This window comes from Podarcis filfolensis (assembly GCF_964270895.1).
Source record: "Podarcis filfolensis genome assembly, chromosome: 5".
Taxonomy (NCBI): domain Eukaryota; kingdom Metazoa; phylum Chordata; class Lepidosauria; order Squamata; family Lacertidae; genus Podarcis; species Podarcis filfolensis.
In genome coordinates this window covers 19,282,615-19,304,482 of record NC_139608.1, presented here as the reverse complement: position 1 = coordinate 19,304,482, position 21,868 = coordinate 19,282,615, and the positions used below count along the sequence as shown (strand labels likewise).

General features: G+C 43.0%; 1 protein-coding gene and 1 long non-coding RNA gene across 3 annotated transcripts in view; one reads left to right on the top strand and one right to left on the bottom strand.

The window, feature by feature from the left end:
• Window positions 1–989: 989 nt before the first annotated feature.
• PPM1L (protein phosphatase, Mg2+/Mn2+ dependent 1L) overlaps window positions 990–21,868 on the bottom strand; it is a 172,872-nt gene continuing 151,993 nt past the window's right edge. For both annotated transcript variants that reach the window (XM_083613523.1, XM_083613524.1), the window contains exons 4-5: window positions 9,869–10,030; window positions 990–5,171 (exon numbers count right to left, since the gene is read on the bottom strand). In XM_083613523.1, coding sequence (XP_083469649.1) covers window positions 4,825–5,171; window positions 9,869–10,030 — 509 coding nt within the window. In that variant the 3' untranslated portion in view covers window positions 990–4,824. The remainder of the gene's footprint in view (window positions 5,172–9,868; window positions 10,031–21,868) is intronic.
• Window positions 15,481–20,077, top strand: LOC310762521. Its single transcript, XR_014548057.1, has 2 exons — window positions 15,481–15,836; window positions 18,490–20,077. It is a non-coding gene; the product is annotated as an uncharacterized lncRNA (long non-coding RNA).

Below are 21,868 nucleotides of genomic sequence, written 5' to 3'. Positions count from 1 at the left end.
GTGTTATAGAGGGAAAAATACGGTAGCTATCAATAAGTCAATGCAGCGAATTCCTGACACATGTAACAGGTATGAGTTGTAAACTTGGGTCTAAAAGCACCATTTAGTAATCTGGTATAACTCTTTGAACTCAGTAGCCATTTCCCCTCTTTTCTTTTTTAAAACTAAGAAGGCGTTTTTCCTATTATTGAGTTTGTGGCAATGAACTACTTCAGAACGTCCTTGCATATATGATAGGAATTAGTTTCAAATTCTCCAGATGTGGTTATGCAAGTCATGTTTCTGTAGAAGTATTATTTCTCAAGTCAAGCAATTTCTGCTCTTCCATTAAGCCATGCTTGTTGGGTGCTTATTTCCTTATGTAGGAGCCTTTCCTACAAGAAGAAAACTGTAAACAAGTCTATAAATATTCGTTTGAAGCCATTAATTCCTAATATACGGTGTGAGACAATTTTTCTTTATGCCTAGCTGGCTGGGCAAACGAGGCCTTTTTAAACACTTGACTGAATCTAACCTGTGTTCTGTAATTGTTTGCAGACTATTGCCTTTTCACAATGAGCTTTCCCCTCCTTAGATGTTTAAAAAATGGCTTTGAACAGAATGCAAATTAACAAACATGCAGGTTTCCGTGATAACCCAATTATCTTACACACTGATGATAAATCACCATTTCCTCTTGCTCATTTTGATCTATGCTATGTATAATATCTTCTGGACTTATAACAAAAATTAATACCTGCTAGCTATCAAGTTTTGTAAAGATCCCACATACTTCAATTTTCTGATCAATAATCAAGATGGGGATGAGAAATACATTTCAGTTATTTCTTCCTCTAATACATTTAATGGTTTGTAAAGCACGTATCAATGACCTAAATTTCCTACATTTTAAAAATGTCACAGTTCCAAGAATTCAGCTGCACCTAAAGTAGTAGGCTACTGACTAGTTTTGTTTCTTACTAATCCCCCCCACTTTTATTATATATATTTTCTTGAATTGTACCCCCCTCTCTCCCTACTTTCATCGCACCTTTATCCTGCTTATGAATGGAAGTCTTACTGGTCTCACATCAAGGCTGCTGAGCAAATCTGCACCTACTTGGGTTTTCCATAGCAATGCACTGCCAGCTGCTTCTACATCACTAAACTGGGCCCCCTCTTCCTATTTCAAAGCATCAAGTGAGTATCACATATCACACTTTTTACTCACCTCACACAGCAACTAAGTGAAAACCAGCATTACAGGAGCCTAAAAGATTTAAGCGCCTCTTGAAAATAAAACCAAGTAGTGAAATTACCGGGAACCTGGCACAGGGCCTTCTCAGCAGTGGCACCCACCCTGTGGAATGCCTTTCCATCAGACGTCAAGGGGACAAACAACGATACAACTTTTAAAAGGCATCTGAATGTATGATGTTTTATTATGTTTTTATATGTGTTGGAAGCTGACCAGAGTGGCTGGGGCAACCCTATAAGATGTGTGGGGTATAAATAGTAAAAATATTATTATTAGGAAGGCAGGCCTTGGAAAACTGTTTTCAATGCCATGGTCAGTTGTGCTTGTGAAAAGCAATGGATCACAAAAGCCAATGTGATCTCCCGTTCAGTCACTTCCTTTAGTACTGGCTAGGGAAGGGGCAGGTAGGGGATGCCAGCAGATATTGGCAGAGGCAGAGAACACCCATGAAGTATACCATGAATCAAAGGATTACAACAAAGGAAGAATTGGCCATGGCTGAAAAAGATGCAAAGTGTGACAATGGGAAGGTTAAAAAGGCCATTAAAAGAGTGAGGTTATGGATGGTCCCTCGCCAACATCTATCAATGTTTTACAACAGCATCTCGTTCTTTTGCCACTGCACAGAATAAGGATTAGCCCTAGGTTAAGTGAGATTATTGAAAACAGTTCTTTGCAGGAAGTGAATAGCACTTCTAGTTTTGATTCTGCTCCCACAGAAATGTGAGACCAACCCTTTCAATGACCTCCACTGAATCTGGTTGCTTATATCCTTTATCTACTCTTACAACAAATGTGCCAGACCAATTAATCCTCCAAAACAATCTGGCCTGATCACCATGCGGACTGGCACCCCAAACTCAAGCTCAGTGGTAGAGCAACGGCTTTTCACGCAGAACATCAGATCCAATTCCCAGCATCTCCAGGAACAGCAGGGGAAAAAGCCCTGGAGAGCAGCTGCCGATTAGTGCAGACAGTACTGAGCTACATGGACTGGTGGTCTGACTCAAGTCTAAGGCAGCTCCTATGTTCCAATCTAAAAGATCCTGTCGGAGCTGGTATCCTTGGGCACTGATTTGATGCATGCTGTTAACCTCCAGAGCCCTCTGCCTCTATCTCTTATTGCAAGGAGAATGCATTAAGAGTCAATTGTACTTTGCTAAAAGCATTGGAGCCATTCATTAAGTCATTCAGCTATTATTCCACATTAATATAGGAGGGCAGCAAAACAGAGGCAGGGATACTTTGTTTGTATTTACCTGCCCAAGCGGTCTGACACCGGAGTTCATTTGTTTTGAGAGTGCACACAATATAATTGAAGACAAGGGCAAGAAATAAGAGACCAGAAGGGTGAAATACACACTTTGCGTATCTTAATCCCTTGGTGTGTTATTTGCAAGACACTCCTATGTTTCAGGGAAAATAAAGGACACCTTCCTTGCTGCCATTGAGGGGCATGGGTTATCTGTTGAGGGGGTCCTATGTATACCTACGGGAGGGATGAGGAGGAACCTGTAACCTTCCAGGTGTTACTACTTTCCAGCTCCCATCATCTGGCCAGCATGGTCACGATGGGCATTTGAGTTCAACAACACCTGGACGGCCACAGGCTCTCCAGATCTACAGCAAATGAAGAGAGAGAGACTGCGCAAGTGGCACTTCCAGAAGTGCTAAAGTCTAGCAATAGCCCACCTACTAATGCACATTCACTAGAACCTAGTGGCCATGCTCTAGTATGTGAATGGAGGCCTTCTCCTTCACTTCCATCAGAAGCGAAATGTCTCCTAACAGGGCGTTCTCCACTATATGTACTCAAGTTTCCCTCTTCATAGAAGAGAATGGGAATCCCTTGCATGCATATGGCTTTGAATTATAGCTTACTGACATGACCCAGCAACCCACATGTCTATGGTCTTTCTTTCCTTTTTTTTTAGAGGGCAGCAACGCTACACAGGTGAACCAGGGTAGCACCCACGCACCTTTCTTCAACTCACGGAAACATACAGTTAGCTCTGCACATGCACATCAGAGCCAGCAGAAACAGGCAGGAGTTCATTGACCGCCAAGTGCGTTTAAAGCAGTTCAATGGGTAGCCCGGAATCAGAACCCTGCTGTACAGCAAAGTGTCTCTTGTTAAGCTATGGTATAAAATTGTGCAGCCTCTGCAAGTGACGTTTATGAAAGCAGCACCGCTCCACTGGCCCACCTGCCCATTTCCTTGACCATGGAGCTATCAGGTGATGAGCATTATGGGGGATTAAGTAGCCAGGTCACACCTACATTATTAATCAATACTGGGATTGGAAACGTCCATTTTCTACAGCAAAGCATATGATATTCAGAGGCTGCAAAATACAGCTATACATAATCAACACTTTTAATTCCTTAGGCCGGCTTTTGATTATTTACATAATTAAATACCCAGGCCACCAGAATTATTTTACCCTTGTCCATCTTTTTTCTTTCTTTTTCTGAATTAAGCTTCCATTCTACTGAAAAGCTGCTGGTGGTGTATGTGTGTGCACGTATGTGTGTGAACTAGGCAGCAAGTTCACATTTCAGCTTGTTCGCTTCATCAACAACCCTGCCTTGTATCTGAACACACGTTGATAACAGAATGTAAATAGTATTCTGTGCTAAACACTCAGCTGACTTCCACAGGATCTTCATACCCCCAGCCCTTACAACATTCTGTGATATAGATATATATAATAATTTCTGCAGGCATAGCCTAGTCCTGATATCCACCATGTCTAGAAGGAAGAGTCAATGAATGCTGTTTGTGCAATTTTTCCCAAGGAGCATGGACCTCAAAAGCTACCTGCTGGATGGAATTGAAAACAAGGCAAAGCACCATTAAAGGCATGCACACAGACAGTAGAAACAGACAGCTGGAGAAGCTCAAGAGCTCCTCCTTACTTATGTGGCAGGAAGGATGTTTACCTATGAAATGAGGAAGAAGGATGGCCTGTTGTGTGCCCAGCAGGCTCCCTCCTTCACCTCCTCCTATGAAAAGACAGATCAACAGTTACAAATTTGTTTGCTACCCACCTTCCTACTTCTGCGGTTTAGCAGGGCTTGGGGACAGACAGCAATAGCATTAAAACAGAGTGCATGCCGGGGTGGAGATAGTTACAATGGTGAAAGTCCTGTGTCGCTTCCATCAATTGCTCAAAAGCCATTCTTGTCTTGCCCCGGCCGTGCCACTCCCAAGTTGAGCTCCTGGGTGGATGACTAAGAAATCACAGCTGTTCAAAATAGCTGAAGCAGGAGCTGATTAGCCTTTGAGAATGGGAGAATTTATCCTTAAAAGAGCTGGAGAAAAGAAAGCAAGCATGAGCTTTTTTTTTTTTTTTAACCCCCACAGAATTGTTTTAAATGCGTTTGCCACATAGCTCTGCTTTTCAAAAAAAAAGAAAGGAAAGGAAAAAATGTGATTTCTTTTTCCTCTTTTCTTTTTGGATGTACAAGTCTTAATGCTAATATACTTGCTACAGCTGTCTACCATGTTGAAGTGTAAAGGTTTGATGAAGGAGTTCGCTGAGAGAGAGAGAGAGGCAGAAAGAGAGGAGAATTATTATTATTTTTTACTGGTCTTCTGTTTTACTGCTACTCTTGAACTTCACCACCATGACTGTTATGTTGTCAGGGCAGCCTCTGTAAAATGACTGCAGGACTATACTCTTGGCTCCAAAGTGTGGCTCATCCAAGCGTTCTTTGATGAACCGTACGGCCTCCTCGTTGCTGAAAGCATCCCACAGCCCATCAGATGCTAAGATCATGAATTCTGGTTGAAGTTTGTCCAGGTCAAAGGTTAGGATATCTGGGTCAGGGATGACAACGTTCAGATTTTTCAGCGGGTAATCTCCAAGGGAGCGGGACATGGCCAGGATCCCCTGAACACGCCAGGAACCATTAAAACTGATGAAGCCACCTGGAGGGAAGAAAAACAAACAAACAAACACACATATTGTATTAAATTGCTTCTGCATGAGGTTGTTCTCAGACGCTTCTGTGCCTCTGGGCTGTAAAACTAGTTAGAAAACAGAGAAATTGTTTTGCTTTGCATTTCTTATTGCGATCTTTCTTTCCCAAGCACTCCTCACATTTCAATGCCCCCTTTCTACCTTCCTTCCATTCCCCATAATACACCAGTGTCTCTGCTGCTAAGACGTAAGGAAGGAAAAATTCCTCAGGGAAACCATTTAGGAAACGTGAAGCTAAGAGCGAAGTTTCCTTCTCTGGAGAACCATTCCATTATAACTATACTTCTTGTGCTTCGATTCAATGAAAACTTTAAAGAAAGGAAAACACGCCACCATTGCAAGGTACTATTATAGGATGTGTGTATGTGTGTGTTAGCTTGAATGTGATATTTGAAATCACCCCCAAGCTTGTCGTTTTGTATCCACAAGATGGGATTCTGCTAAAGTGGTAAAGCCAGTCTTTCCGTCAAGTTATTGGCTGTAGGCAAGTCTGTTGTGTTATCTCTTTGCATGACTAAAGAGTACAAGTGACTGGTTGCCATAGAAATTAATAGCTGGAGATGTTTTCAGAAGATGAGCTAAAGAGGGCAGGCCTTCTTCCTGTTCCCTGGCTGGTCTTGTCCATCTATGCTGAATCCAAAGCTATGACTTTATCCACCCCAAGAAAGAAAAGAAGGAAGGAAGGAAGGAAGGAAGGACCCTAATTGTGGGACAAGATTTGTTGGGATGTAAACAGATCCCAAACATCTTACGTTCAGCCCGTATATATGTTTATATAAAAACTTTATATTACAAAGATGCCACAGTCTCTAGCAACTCTCATTCTAAGGAAACCAATCTCAAGGTATGTGTTGGCACCCTGAACTATCATACTGTGCATGTTGGGTGTGCATAACAATGCCTGTAAGGTCGAAATTACAGCTTCCTCCTGATTTGAAACAAATTTTTTTTTCTTCCAGTAGCACCTTAAAGACCAACTAAGTTAGTTCTTGGTATGAGCTTTCGTGTGCATGCACACTTCTTCAGATACACTGAAACAGAAGTTGCCAGATCCTTCTATATAGTGAGAAGGTGGGGAGGGGTATTACTCAGAAGGGTGGTGGGAATGGGTGGTTGGCAGATAGCTGTGATGAGCCTGTTGACGACTCTTAACGACTGCAATAGGTCTTACAGGAAAAAGCAAGGGATGAGAAGGTGAAAAATGGCTTTGTCATGTATAATGAGATAAGAATCCAATGTCTTTGTTCAGACCAGGTCTCTCCATGGTTTGAAGATGCTCTCAAAAATGTAACTCATGAGTTGAAGTTCTCTCCCACTTCCAGCTCATGATGTCACCACATGGCATTTCTGCCCTTCCTCACTTGATTTCACTGGCGGCTGCTGCTGGTAAGGTAACACACCTGTTGATGCTGCAAATATTCCTAAATATCAGTAGGAGGGGAAGACAGGGAGGAGGAGGAGAACTTAACATCTGCATCATTGCTGCTACCATTGTCTCATGGGTAACACCCCAAGGCTGGACTTCTATGCACATTGTTTCTTAGATCCATTGGATTAGTCCATTAAAAAAGAAAGGAAGATGTACTGTGAGAAGAAAAACATATATATACTGAGTAGCATGGTTAACAGAAGCTGCATGAATGGACTGTGAAGATGATCTCCTTGGAGTTATTTCCTCCATTTTATGCTATGTATTTTGCAATCCATTATGAAATACCCAAACATTGCTACAAGGAGTTGGGTTGTGTCAGTATCCAAGCCAATGCTATTGAAATGGTTGTCACATGAATTCCTGGAGGCAAGTACATCCTTATGTGTTTTGTATTTATTTTTTTGCTGGCCAAATAGATATGACAAATTGCTGAACAGCAAGAAAATATCAGCCTTTGTTTCTGACGTTTGCCATACAGTGATGTGCTCAGGCAGCCTGCCTCCTAGCTCTAACCAAGCCCTCTTTCTCCCTTCGGTACAATTCAAGAAGAGTTCGCACTCATTTAAAAAGATTTATGAAGGCGGTGGCACATCAGATACACACTTGTAAAGACCAAAATCTCACCCTGGGGCAAAAAGGAAAGGAAATAACACAAATGAAGTTGATCCTCCTTCTCCCCAAGGGTCCTTGCAATGATCCAGAAAAGTCTTTTGAAAATAATCACCTCACACTTAGGAGTTCTAGGAAGGAAAAGGGGGGAACGTTCTGGGTACAAACAGCAGGCATCTTCCTTAAAGCAAAGGATATGGCAGGGGAGGGGAGCAGAAGGGAAGGACTCCAGCCATTTGCAAAATTCCATTACATTCTGTGACTGCCATCAAACTGGATCCACAGGATTCCCATGGCTCTGCATGTGTTTAAGCCAAAACTTTATTTGTTTGTTAACTTTGCTGCGTTAAATGTTGATTCTGTAGCTGGCCTCCTTTTGCAATGTCTTGTTTTGAAATCTTCAGATAATATTTTAGTTTCCTGTTGCTTTGAATTGTATACTTTATATTTGACTTCCTTCTCTAATGTTTTATTCTGGGTTGTTTTATTTGACGTTTTAATGTAGGTTGTAAACTGCTTTGAGATTCCCCCCCCCTAAAAATTTAAAGCGGAATAGAAATGAAATTAACAACTGCAACAATGCATGTAGCTCCCTTTGCCCGCAGCAAAGAGTTGATATTCATTGGTTTCCCCTCCTCCCTGACCCATCTTTGCAGGATTGCTTTTGCTTTTCCAAGCCTCAGCAGCCGCCTCTTATGCACGGAAAGTGGCTTTCTGCTGCCTCTGTGAAGCAAAGGCTGAAATCTCAACAAAAAACATGTGGTGCTTGCCTGCGGCTGGATGAGAAGCATTTCCTTTTAGAAAAAAAGTTCAGGTTTCTGTCTTTGAAAGAGCACTTCGAAATCCTCATTACAAAACCAAACAGTGTGCACTTCAGGCTTCTGCTTAAGAGGGAGGTTTTTTTAAAAAGGTTTTTGGCACTGCTGCATGTTGAGCTCATGTCAAAAGGACCCGAAAGTTCAACACGAATTAAGTATATTCATATCAGGAATATGCAGTTATTGCAAACTGGAGCTCCACACCTCAGCACACCTTGTACAGTTCCATGTGGCCTGCGTACATGGCATCAGTCTACATGGATCCCCAAAGGAAACAAAAAAACAGCTCACTTGCATATGTGCGATCACAAAGTACGTCAGTGAACAAAGGCTACCCCCTATTCTAATTACATAAAACTTAAATTGGTACAGGAAGCCCTTTGTTCTTCCAGTCCAGCAGGATCCAGTGGCCAAGCTGTGGGAGATGAGCAGCCAAACCTAACAAATGCATATTCTTGCTAGTGAGCATGAGAAGGAGCTAACACCACAGAGCTGCAGATACTCGGATCATAGAAATACAACTGATAGAGAGGGCTCTGTGTGATGTCATTTCCCTTCCTTTCCTGGAGAAAGAGCATATAGTACTTCCTGTTCCTCCCTCTCCCTTTGACCAGCGCTGGAGGCAAACACGCCTCTGCTTGCCCCAGTTTTAGGCATATGCCTGAAGCTGGTAATACTGTAAATATAAGAATTTTGCCTGCATAGATTTGCTGCTGCCTTTTCTGTGAACCAATGTAAATAAATCTTGTTTTTAAACTTACTTCACAAGTTGTTAAGCTGGGATAGAAGGGGGAAGCCCACTTATTTCATTAGCTGGACTTGTGCAAAACAAGGTTTTACATTCTAATTCCTATACCTGTTACTGCTTGCTCATACAGGAAGGCACCGCTCAAAGTAGGCAAATAAGCAGTAGCTGTTAAGGAAAAACAAGGGCAGGGCCAAGGGGCACCATGGATTGACAGTGAGGACCCTGTCAAGGTATCGATCTCAGCAGCTGCCTGGTGATGTCTGGATGCCCATAAAAATAAATTTAAAAAGGAACAACTCCCTCGCCTACCCCTCCCTTCCCAAACAAGGCCAATACAGCATACAGAGAGAAAAATAACATAAAAGTTGCATTTCCAAAGCAGCAGGAGTTCTTTCAGCTGATTATTTAAGTGAAAATTTTAGAATATTCATCTCTTTAATGAAGCCTCCTCTTCTGGATTACAATAATCAGGTTCAAATGTTAATTGCTAATAGGTGCTCTGCTGTTAAAAGACTACTTTGTGCTCTCTCACCAGTGTATGGAATCTACATTTTCTTCTCTTTCCCACAGAGAACTATTGCCTGCTCTGAATGAATCGTTATTACAGGACATAACGCAGCATTAGCCAGAAGAGGCACTGGTTTTCATCCATTCTGAACTGGAAGCTTCAAGTTGTTTTTTTCCTCTCCAATCAAGCTACCAGAGTTTTGTGTGTGCATCTTTCTATGTTGTGTGAATTTCTATGTTGTGTACCACCCTGTGATCTTTGGAGGAAGGGCGGTATACAAATTTAATAACGAATAAAAGAATAAACAACTTTTGGTCCTGGCTTCTCCAACCTAGACTATTGCTAGACTACAAGTCCCATTAGCTACAGGCCATACTGGCTGGCTCCTGCCTCTCCACTCCCTGAGGAGAAGCTCCATACAGCCGTATTTCCAAAAATGCAAACAACATCTTCCCGCCGAGTTTATTACAGTATATAAACCCACAGTATATAAGGCCCACAGAAGTAAACACCAAACTTTATAAGCTTACCGGCTCTTTTAATCCTCTTCCTCTCCTTGAGCTGGTAGGGCTTGTGATCGTGCGACAAAGGGATAGCATTGCCATCCTTATCACATAAGACGCCCCTCGAATCCCCAACGTTGGCCACCGTGAGCTCCTTATCTGACAGCAACGCAATCAAACACGTTGTACCTGAAAGGGGCAGAGGAGCAGGGACGGAGAGAGATGAAGAGAGCATCAAGACAATGGAGCGGAAATCACTACTGCTCACGTCAACACTTTCTCCCCCCCCCAAAAAAAACCTGTGTTATCTGCATTCAGCAGCCATCAGAAACAGCAGCTGTGTTTGTATCTGAACGAAACATCTAGTACTCTGATGACAGCCTATTTAATGACACTGATCAAATCTGACAGTCAATTTCTTCCCTGCACAATATTTCTAGTATATCTGATTTTGGGTTGGCATTACAGGGGTCAGTCCTCCGGCACAACACTTCTCACCTGGCTTATTATTCAGGTGTAATTTTAAATGGCAGGAAATCACATTATACACACACACACACACACACACACCTTTTCACGGTATATAAAGACTGCCTCTTGTTTTTTGGGGACACAAATGCATGGGAGACTTGCAAAAACGCGAACGGCACGTTGCTGTGTGTGGTAAAGGACACAAGGAAACAGCCTCTAAATTACGAAAGGCAGAGGGAAATATATTCCCGGTGATAACCTGACAGGTGTCTTCTCTCACTGGGCAAGGAGAGTAATAAGAGAGAAAATTCCTATTGACATATCAGCCTGCTTGTTGCCGTTCATGACTGACAGCGACTTACATTTACAAGATGTAGGAATCAACTATATCTGGGGCAGCTGCAACCTGCTTGACCCCCCTGTCAAATTGAGTGCCGTCAGGAAAGGCAACTTTTGGGCATGTGACCACGAGAAGCCTCATTATCCAGAAAGGGTCGATTTTACATCCTCAGAGCATATGCTGCTGCCTCATACCTGCCCAGACCATCTAGCCCAATTCAGTTGTCCAATGCAACGGCAAACCTGCAATCTCCTACATGCAATGCACTTGCTTTTAGCTGAGGGTTTGGGAGCTGACCACTCCTGCAAAGACACAATGAATGTGCCCTTCTAGCGGAGGAGGTTTGAGTCACAAAATCATCTAGCATGAATCGATTCAGAAGAGTTCATCAAGAAAAGCTACCCAGTCTCTTTATGTATGATGCACTTCCTATATAGATACAGCTTCCTTGTAGAAAACTGAAAACAAGAAGAGCCCTGTGGATCAGGCCAAGGTAAGGTAGGTAAAAGTCAAGGACCCCTGGACAGTTAAGTCCAGTCAAAAGTGACTATGGGGTGCGGCGCTCATTTTGCTTTCAGGCTGAGGGAGCTGGCGTTTGTCAACAGACAGCTTTCCATGTCATGTGGCCAGCATGACTAAACTGCTTCTGGTGCAACGGAACACCGTGACAGAAACCACGGCACACGGAAACGCCGTTTACCTTCCCTACTTGCACTGGTGTGCTTTCGAACTGCTAGGTTGGCAGGAACTGGGACAGAGCAACAGGAGCTCACTCTGTCACAGGGATTCAAACCCCCAACCTTCTGATTGGCAGGCCCAAGAGGCTCAGCGGTTTAGACCACAGTGCCACCCGCGTCCCTATCAGGTCAAAGGCGCATCCAGTCCAGCACTCTGGTGGCAAAGAAGATGCCTGTGGGAAGCTTGGAATCAGGACGTGAGTGCAAAAGCACCCTTCCCACTTGTGATTCTCAGCAACTGTTATTCAGAGGCATATGCTTCCTCCAAAAATGGAAGTAGGCCACAGCCACCATATCTAGTAATCTGATTACCGCCATGTGTGGTGATACACACTTAATGTCTCATTTTCTACACGTAGTTGCTACCAAAAAAAGTCCAACAGCGATGGAGTTTCAGCTGTCCTTAACAGGCAAGCCTATCCATATACTGCCAGAGACATAAAAAAGCATGTCCCCCCCCCCACTGCTAAGCAGAATTAAATCTTTCTGAACAAGATGGGATCTAGTCTTGCACATACTTTTTGTGTGCTAAGACCAGTTTCCAGCATCCATGGAGGGGTTAATTAAGGAACTTAAGAACATACATGTTAAATAAATGATAATGAAATGCAACAGCTGTTTTTTGTCCTTCATCCCTCACTCCCTTCCATCTATCCATCCATTCCAGTATTGCATCTGAACAAACTAGATGGGTCTGTACAGTTAGAAATCTTGAAGGACTGGATTCTGTCTTATGGTAACTCTGGGTTTCCTTCATGAAGTTGCAAGGAAAATCAGCTATTAAATATTTCCGGGGTACACACCCGACATTTAACTTGACTTACTTGAAGACTGCTGAAATTAATTTATTTTCGCATCATCGCAATTCATGTTCTGGTTTATCATTTACCGGTAAATAAAATTAATTTCATGCTTGCTTTCTTTTTCCTTTTATGTGGGCCAGAGGAGTGCGAGGTGAATTTTCACCTCAGTTAGTTAATCTACATCTGATTATTCATAAGACTGAGACATCTGTCTCTGCATATAATGGAGACTTGGAAGATGGTGTGTGGTTGTGTGGGAATTATCAGCTATGCAGGAGAAGGAGGAAGTTATGAAAACCCATTGTTAATGTATGCATGAGAAGGAAAGAAGCGTAAAGCAGTAACATAGGCACACATTTTGGAATCCTGATCCTGAAAAACTGTGATGCTGTTGCAGCCCAGAACACAGAACCGATGTCGTTACAAGTTGGTGCAACAAGATGATTTCTGTAATGCTGCAACTTTGCTAGTTTTACCCCTTCTAAACATTCACCTGCTACTGGCTCAAATCAAAGGACTGGGCTGTGAAGGTTGTGTTGTACCTTCAAACGACTGGTTTACACCAGGTGGATTCAACAGCTTTATATGGAAGTTATGCATCACAGTTTCCAGTAATGCATAATGCAGGAAAGCGGGAAGGGAGCCAGGCTCCTCCAGTGTCGCATTTCAGGCAGGCTACACCTCCAAACATTTGCATGCTGGGTGGGAAAGGCCTGAAGGAGGAGTCAATGCACGTGCAGCTGAATACACACACCGTCCTCCATGCAACCCTGTGTAATCTGGGTTCCCAATCGCATGGAAAAGCCTGCACATGTTCAGCTGAATATGGGTTTCCCCTTCAGACTTCCGCTCAATGTACAAAGATCTGAGGATTGAGCCAGCAGGGTTGGGATGTTGGAGTGTGCATGGAGCGTGCATGTCTCATTTGTGTAAAGATCTTGGGCATGACCTCTCCTTTCTCTGGGGGTGGCTAAAGGAGGAAAGGGGGAAAAAATCACACAAACAATGTGCAGAGCACCGAGGTTGCATCTTACACTGCGCATGCCATGGAACAGATTGTGTATGTCCACTTCTCCATCCTAGAATTGCGGGCTGATTAGACTTCTCACATGTGAGTCAGCCCAAAGAGGTACATTGGTACGTTACAGAAAAAGCCATTACGGCATAAGGCGAATGCTGAACAGCTTCACAGTGGTACCTTGGTTCTCAAACGCCTTGGAACCCAAACACTACAAACCTGGAAGTAAGTGTTCTGGTTTGCAAACTTTTTTCGGAAACTGAACATGCTCCATTTTGAGTGTTACGCTGACTATCTGAGTGTTACGCTGAAGTCTGTCTGTTTTTGCTATTTGTTTTGCGTTTTTGTAACTCTTTTTGTTTTGTTTTTCTGACTGTGTGGAACCCAGTTCAGCTACTGATTGTTTGTGTGACTGCAGTACATTGTTTATTGCTTTCATTTTATGGATCAATGGTCTCGTTAGATAGTAAAACTCATGTTAAATTGCTGTTTTAGGGGTTGTTTTTAAAAGTCTGGAATGGATTAATCCATTTTGCATTACTTTCTATGGGAAAGTACGCCTTGGTTTTGGAACGCTTTGGTTTTGGAACAGACTTCCGGAACGAATTAGGTTTGAGAACCAAGGTACCACTGTACTCTACCACTGTTCTGCTTCTGTTCATTGGCCGTGGCAGAAAATCTAGACACAGTTGGAGTTTTTAGGACAAAAAGTTATACATCTGAAAACAGCAACTCTTAAGAACACCATCTCAGATACTTAAAAGGACTTGTCTGCAGCACCTGACTTTGACTTGATATTTTCAACTTCTGCACTAATTCCCATGTGACTGGAGAAGAAATAGATGCAAGCAATTGGGGGACGGATGGACAGGTAATTGCATTAAATACCAGGCCTTTGTCTGTCCCACAGCTTTGGGAATAGGGAGATTTTGATCAGCCGAACTGTATGGAAAGAGGCAGGATTAAACAATGCTTTCTTGCAGAAAATTCAAGTACTTCACCCCACTGCCTTTATGTTTGTTTTTAAAAATAAAGATAAAAATTGGGAGATCCAGTTACAGATTGCTTGCATCTCATCTGTTTTGGCCATGAGAGATGTCAGCTAGTATGTGTCCGTCTACTGGGTTTATGACAAATGTGATATCTAATCCTGCTTTACTCTCATGATGCTGCAGCAACACTGCAATCCTATCCCTGTTTATTTAGGAGTAAATCCCACTGAGTTAAATGGGGCACAGTCTAGGGTAACTGCACAGGACTGCCGTTTAACCCTCTTATATGAACTATTTCTCAGCCTCTCTCTCCTTTCTGAAGCGATACATTTGCATGAGCAGCTGCAAGACAATGTCACCGGACAACAGGAAACCATTGTAGGCAATGATGTCTTCAAAATGTATCATGAGAAACATTTAATGTGGTTTTCATTTCATGCTTTATTTTGGGGCAGAATGAGTTTCTTATTGTTTCTAACACGTGTGTGCAAAAGAAGAAGAACCCCCCCCCTACACGTACGAGGAGCAGGATGATAATTTCCAGTGTGATTTATGAAACCTCACTTTTCATCTTTTGCTGCAAGAGTCGACTGGCAGCGGGGTTAGCATTAAGTCCCTGACCCCATGTGGGCAGCCTGCCATCACGGGAGAAGAAATCCTATTTGAACTTTGTTTTCCTTTCCAGCTATTGTTATTTCATTCGTGTAACCTTGCATTATGTGTGTGTGTGTTGTTGTCGGGGCGAAGGTGCACTTCTCAGGTGCCTCCAAATTTAACGTAATTGCACAGTGGAAAATTCCTAACATAAAAGGCCCAAAATTGAGAACACATGTTGTGTCTTGGTCCCCAGACAGCCCACTGAACACCAACCTGCTGTGCGGTTTGAAAAGAAGTCACCAGAAAACATGAAGGCCCCTGTACGCTAACTGGAAGAGAAAGGCTGTGCTTTTCCCCGCATAACCAACAAGCTAGAAACAGAAAATTAAAATGAAACAAGGTATGGTTTACCGTATTTTTTGCTCCATAAGGCGCACCGGACCATAAGGCGCACCTAGTTTTTAGAGGGAGAAATCAAGAAAAAAAAACTTATTCCCCCCCAGCCCCAAAGAGCTTCTGGGGCTGCCGGGGGAAGCCTGGGTTCCCCCCCCCCAGCCCCAAAGAGCAAAGAAGCCAAGACATAGCCGCACGCAGCCTCTCCTGGCCAGAGGGGCTGCACGCGGCTATGGCAATACCCCCGCAAAAGCCCACAGGAGCCGCACACCCTTTAAGGAGTGCGCGGCTCCTGTGGGCTTTTCTACGAGGAGGGAGAAGGGACTGACTGGCCATGTCAGTCCCTTCTCCCTCCTGGGGAAAAGCCCGCAAGAGCCGTGCGGAGCTTGTGTGTGGCTCTTGGGGGCTTTTCCTACCTGCCTCCAGCCTGCATTCGCTCCATAAGACGCACACACATTTCCCCTTACTTTTTAGGAGGGAAAAAGTGCGCCTTATGGAGCGAAAAATACGGTAGATCTCTTGGAGTTGCACAGATTTACAAAGCACACAATCATACACAAACTTCCTATCCCAACATTAGGGACATTGGAGAATTCTGCTGGAAATGGGAAAGGAAACTGCCACCATCTGCATGTTCTTCTGAGGTCAGATACAGACATCACTCAAGTGTGTAAAAGCAGTATTTGTGGTGATTCTTTTTTGGTCCTCAAATGTTATGTAAATAAGTTAAGTAGTTTTCTGCATTGTTGCAGGCATTTCCCTTCCACTGAAATGCACCGAAATGGATTACGTCATTGATTGCTTAATTGATTACATTAGTTAAAGCCACAAAGGAAAGAATGTAGTAACGTAAGAAAAGCCTGGTGGATCAGGCCCATCGCCCAACCTGATGCCTGTGGGAAACTGGCAAGCGGGATCTGTGCACAAGAGCAGTTCCCAGCAAATGTATTCAGAAGCATTAATGCCTCAGACTCTGGAGGCAAAGCGTAGCCATTGTGACTAGCAGCCATTGGTAACCTCATCCTCCACAAGAGACAAATAATGTTGGTTTCAGTGGAAGCCAAACCGTAACAGAAGAGAAACAGTGCTGAATCCAACGATCCCAGTTATAGGATGTAAATCGCTGCCTCTTTACATCCCTAGCCATCATCTGATGCTCATCCCCCCCCCAAGAGTTGTCATTCACATCCTATCACTTTTTGACCATGATTAGATAGACGGTTACAGACTGCCAAGTTCATTTTTGGCAAGACAGCAGATAGCATGAGAGCGCTAGGAGGTGTCATGTAATTCCTGCGATTAAGCCAAGCCCTCCAGTTTGCAGAGATTACGCTGCTGTTTTTCCCCTGCCTCCCTTCTCTCACTAGACACTAAATTCACCTTACAAAGGAAAATACTGACACCCTAAAAGCTGTTTTTGGTTGTTATGGCAACTAATGCTCCATAAATTACTATGATCAGGAAAATGCCACTGGCCTTGAATTAAGAGGAGGGTTCTTCCACTGTGGGTTCTATTTTCTATATCACTGCTCTGAACTCTCTTTTAAATTAAGGAGGAAGAGGAGGAAAGGTGTTGCAGTGTTGCTCAGTAGAAGCGAAGAGAAAAAACAGGGACAAAGAGTTGCCATCAAATGATGGCGTGTATTCAGCCCAGCATTTGTTTGGGTTTGTTGTTGTTTTGCATCCTGTGCGAGCTGTCCCTGATTCTGAAACCAAATGAATATGCAAAGCTAGAACGCATACACAGCCAAAGAGTGTGAGCTTGGAAATGCCACTTTCAAATTTCATCTTAGTTATATATTCTGGTCCTTTTCAGATACCAGACTAAACTGTGATTTAGTGCTATGTCTATGAGCACCTCAAGGGACGCGGGTGTCGCTGTGGGTTAAACCACAGAGCCTAGGGCTTGCCGATCAGAAGGTCGGTGGTTCGAATCCCCACGACGGGGTGAGCTCCCGTTGCTCGGTCCCTGCTCCTGCCAACCTTGCAGTTCGAAAGCACATCAAAATACAAGTAGAGAAATAGGTACTGCTCCGGCGGGAAGGTAAACAGCGTTTCCGTGCACTGCTCTGGTTTCACCAGAAGCGGCTTAGTCATGCTGGCCACATGACGCGGAAGCTGTACGCCGGCTCCCTTGGCCAATAAAGCGAGATGAGCGCCGCAACCCCAGAGTCAGTCACGACTGGACCTAATGGTCAGGGGTCCCTTTACCTTTACCTTTAGTTATGAGCACCTCAGGCCTGTATTCTCCCCACTTCCTTTTCCTCAGATACCAGGAAGACTACTGCAACGAAGTTTCTGCAATGAAGAACTTGGGGACGTCTAGTTAGTTTAAACTAGTGCTGGTTCAAATAAAGCAGGAACAAACCATGGTTTATGTTCCTGACTCTGAGTTAGATTCAGAGTTTAATCTAACCAGAGTTCCAGTCAACTTACAGGTTGATGCCAGAAAGGCATGATGACATCATCTAAAATCAGACTCCTGCCCCATATGCCAACAGAAATGCTCAGACCAACACCAACAGGTCAAGGGAAAAGCAACAAGGAGAATAGGCCCTTGAAGTAGCTTATCAGCAGTTAGAATATGGACAGCAGGTGGAACAACCTCCCAGGTCATCTGAGCTCAGTCAATCTTGCTATGGTGTAATGCACTGATTTCTAATCATTTCTAAAAATTGCATGCATGCATACATACTCTTGTTTGTTGTTGTCTTTTTAGGTATTGTATTTCTCTCTCTTTCTGGCAATACAGAAATAGCCACTCTATCTGTGAGTTCTGTGGTATTTAATATATAAAAATATCTGCTCTGATAATCGGGCTCTGAACAGTCATGCGTCATATGTGTCAAGATCCAAATGTGTTTAAAAGAACAAGCCCTTAGTTCTCCTGGCCTTATTCATTCTGAGATCTGTTTGTTAAATATTATTTTAGATACTACTTTTCTGCTCATATGCCCTTTACTGCCCCTCTTATTCCCGCAGGCTGGGAGAGATAATATGGTAATTACTTTCATTCCATTGGTTGCTAAATGTGAGAATTAATTATATCTGTTAACGATAGCGATACCTCTAGCTATGCTGCCACTTCATATCCCTATACCACGGTGCAGCCAAACACCCAAGGTGATATTTCATAATTCATTCCCCCACCTTCTCATTTGACTACCCCAAAACCCTGCAAATTAGAAGCTAATAAAGAAAAATTAAATCTGTATGGCACTGCAGGAAGGGAGAATTGCTTGACTTTGTAATTCTGCTCCTTTGAAGATATCATCATGGACATTTTAATATTTGCAGTGGAAACCGTGTGAGGATGCTAATTGGGCTTGATGTTTCCGGCTCAGAGATGATCAAAAAGGCCAGACTGGAAGCCCTGGCACAGCCTGTAGGGTCTTCCCTGCTGGGCTTGCCACAGGTCACAGTGGATCTCCAGAAGGCAAAGGAATTTGGGTTGAGGCCCATCCAAACAGAAGACAAGAGAGGATTCATCTTGCAATGCTAATCTGAAGATTAGAAAGAGACCATTGAAGATCAAGAGGACAGGGACCCACAGTACAGGTTGTCAGAGCAAAAACATGAAGGTTAGCACTCTAATTGGTGGCCTATCCAAGACACATCCTGGGAAGCAATTGTGAAGGGGGGGCCTGACAGAGGCAAAGATTCACAAGACCATCAAGGCTAGATGGATGCTTCTGAGCAGCTCAAAACCAGGCCATAAAAGCAATAGCCCTTCGCTGTTGTTTATCCCTCAGTAACTAGAATTCAGAGGAATACAGTGGTACCTCAGGTTACATATGCTTCAGGTTACATACACTTCAGGTTACAGACTCCGCTAACCCAGAAATAGTGCTTCAGGTTAAGAACTTTGCTTCAGGATAAGAACAGAAATCGTGCTCCGGCGGCATGGCGGCATCAGGAGGCCCCATTAGGTAATGTGGTGCTTCAGGTTAAGAACAGTTTCAGGTTAAGAACGGACCTCCGGAATGAATTAAGTACTTAACCTGAGGTACCACTGTACAGCTTCTGGACCTAGAGATTCCCTTTAGAAATAGCTATCAACAGACCTACCTCCATGAATGGGCCTGGACAATCAGGCAGAGACAGACTTTTTAAAAATTGAGGCCCTTGGGTTGTGGGCAGAGAAGCAACTGAACAGAGACCGCAGGGAATTTGTTTGAGGGCAATCCCTGAAACAGAAGTCGGGGGAGAGGCAAAATCTCTAAAGGAATGGTTTAAGAGACTAAACATGGGAATTGCTGTCACTGCTGAGGGTACTGAAAGAGCACACAGAGTAGCAGGCCCAAGACCTTGCAATGAAGAAGTGGCCAGAGATATCACTGTGTGCTTTGAACTGTACTGCAAAGAAAGAGCAGGTGTAAAAAGCATTGCAAAACAATGACGAACAAAAAGAGATATTTCAAGACATATACATCCTGAGATGTTAAAGTGATTCTGAGCTTTCAAGCCCTTTACAGCAGCACTCAGAACCTTCGCTGTTAAATTGGTAGCGCAGCACAAGGGGAAATTGCTAAACCCCGGGGATGAAAGGCCAAGCTATTTCTGAAAGATCTCAAAATATCTCCTGTTGAACCTGGCCGAGGAGTGAAGCCAAGATGACCCAAAATGGTTTGGGATGTCGCCCTATCAGAGCATTTAACATACCACAGGGTAGTCAAGGGAATGTTCAAGCACAATCATTTTGAGGTAATATGTTTTCCATTTCTTTGTTTTGTCAACGTGCAACATTATGGCATGGATCTCTCTATACAATAGACTTTTGCATTATTGTAACATTCCTAACTTACCTGGCACTAGACCAAAACTGCTATGATTGTTTATGATTTGTTTTGTATTCTGGGAAATTAATAAAACATTTTTTAAAGAAGGGTGAATATAGTGTTTTGATACTTTCAAATTCTATGGTTTTAGGATTTCTAGCATTTTAAAAAAATATAAAATATATAATACCTGCCATAATGCAATTAATGCATTTTTTAAACAATATAGCATGAATAGTATCCTTCAAACAATGAGAGTCAATAGTATATTATTTTGCCCCAATTATTAATAAAGTGTTGTTTACTAACTCAACAATTCTGGAATCAAAATGATCTCCTTAAATCCGTTTGAAATATTGTAAAATCTGAACTTGTACATGGCACAAGATCTCTATTAATTTATGAAACTCTCTTTCCCTTTCTTACACAGGCCATGGGCTTGTGTAATATTGGATAAACCCCATGCCTGGCTTTCTCATTTTAAAACTGGCAATAGATTTGAAGATGGAAATGGTTTCAGTGCCAGATTAAGCAGCATGGAGAAAAACAGATGCCTACCTGAACAATGAAGAGTGTACCGAGGCAAAGAGATTATTACAACTCATGCAGACTAAACCAGAGATTATTAGAAACTGTGGTGGGAGGTGGGGGAGGAGAGAGACCTGCTGGCAGACAGTGAGGAAGTTGTTTGTGCAATCACGAAACAATGGAGGCAAAGCAATCTAGGGAGCAAATCTGCTAAAGATGGATTAGGACGAGGGATACAGGAACAAAATGCACACCTGTGCCAGCTCAAATGATATATTGCTGTGGGGGGAAATGCAGTATGCGTTGGCAAAGACTAGGCTTGCCACCTCCATCAGAAAGAGAGAGGGGGGAAACTCCACAAATACACAGCTGCATACACTTAAATATACGCACATCTGATGGCTGCTTATCGACCAATATGTAGAGGGGAAGTGGCAGAGCTATGGGTTGAATGCACACCAGATGTGGAATTGCACTGCAAACAGGTACAACTTTAGCATTATACTAAGTATTTCAGTCAGGAATACTCTTATCCAGTTTTTCAATTTGTTGTGTTCTGCTGGCAGGCTATTCTATTACCCACTCCTGTTTCCATCCCTCCCCCTTGAAGCAGGGACATGAGAGAGCAGCAATTTCCATTCTGGCCTGTATTCATCACAATCAGCCTGTTTCTGTTCTACTGCAGTTCAGCTTCTGCCAAATACTATGTTATTTATCTCGCTTTCTGCTATTTAACTGAAGTTATGTAACTTACATTCATTTCAGTGTAAACACTGAAAGTATATTCTTTTTTAAAAACAACAACAAATCCTACCACTAATTATTATTCGTAAATGATACAAATAAATACTGATTGCATTCTCTTTCGATCCTGGCCACAGACGAACACACAAACTGCAGCAATTCCTACTTCCTTTTCCATTTTCGTTAGAATTTTCTGACATCCATACCTTGGAGCCAGGATTACTTCCCTTAAAACCTGCACATTCTGGAATAGGGCAGTACATTCTGAAAAACTATCATGGCTGCAGGCAGCAGCCACATCACTGAGAAAACTGGACATTTACAGGTTACAACTCTAATCGGCATAACTAAAAAACTAGGTTTGATTCTTCCACTTTCTCTACCCAGTGACAGAACATTTAGAAAGGAACAATGTGGCTTGAGTTACCCTGTTATAGATGTTGCTCCTGACGTGTTATGGACCCAAGCAACATCTTTGACTTTTCTGCAGTTTAGCTCAGTAAGTGTGGTGTAGTAAAGAGACCCAGTTGGGTGTAATGATTAGAGAGTGTTGATCCCCGCACTTGGCTCCAAAGCTCACTGGGTGACCTTGGGCCAATCACTGCCTCTCAGGCTAACTTATTTTA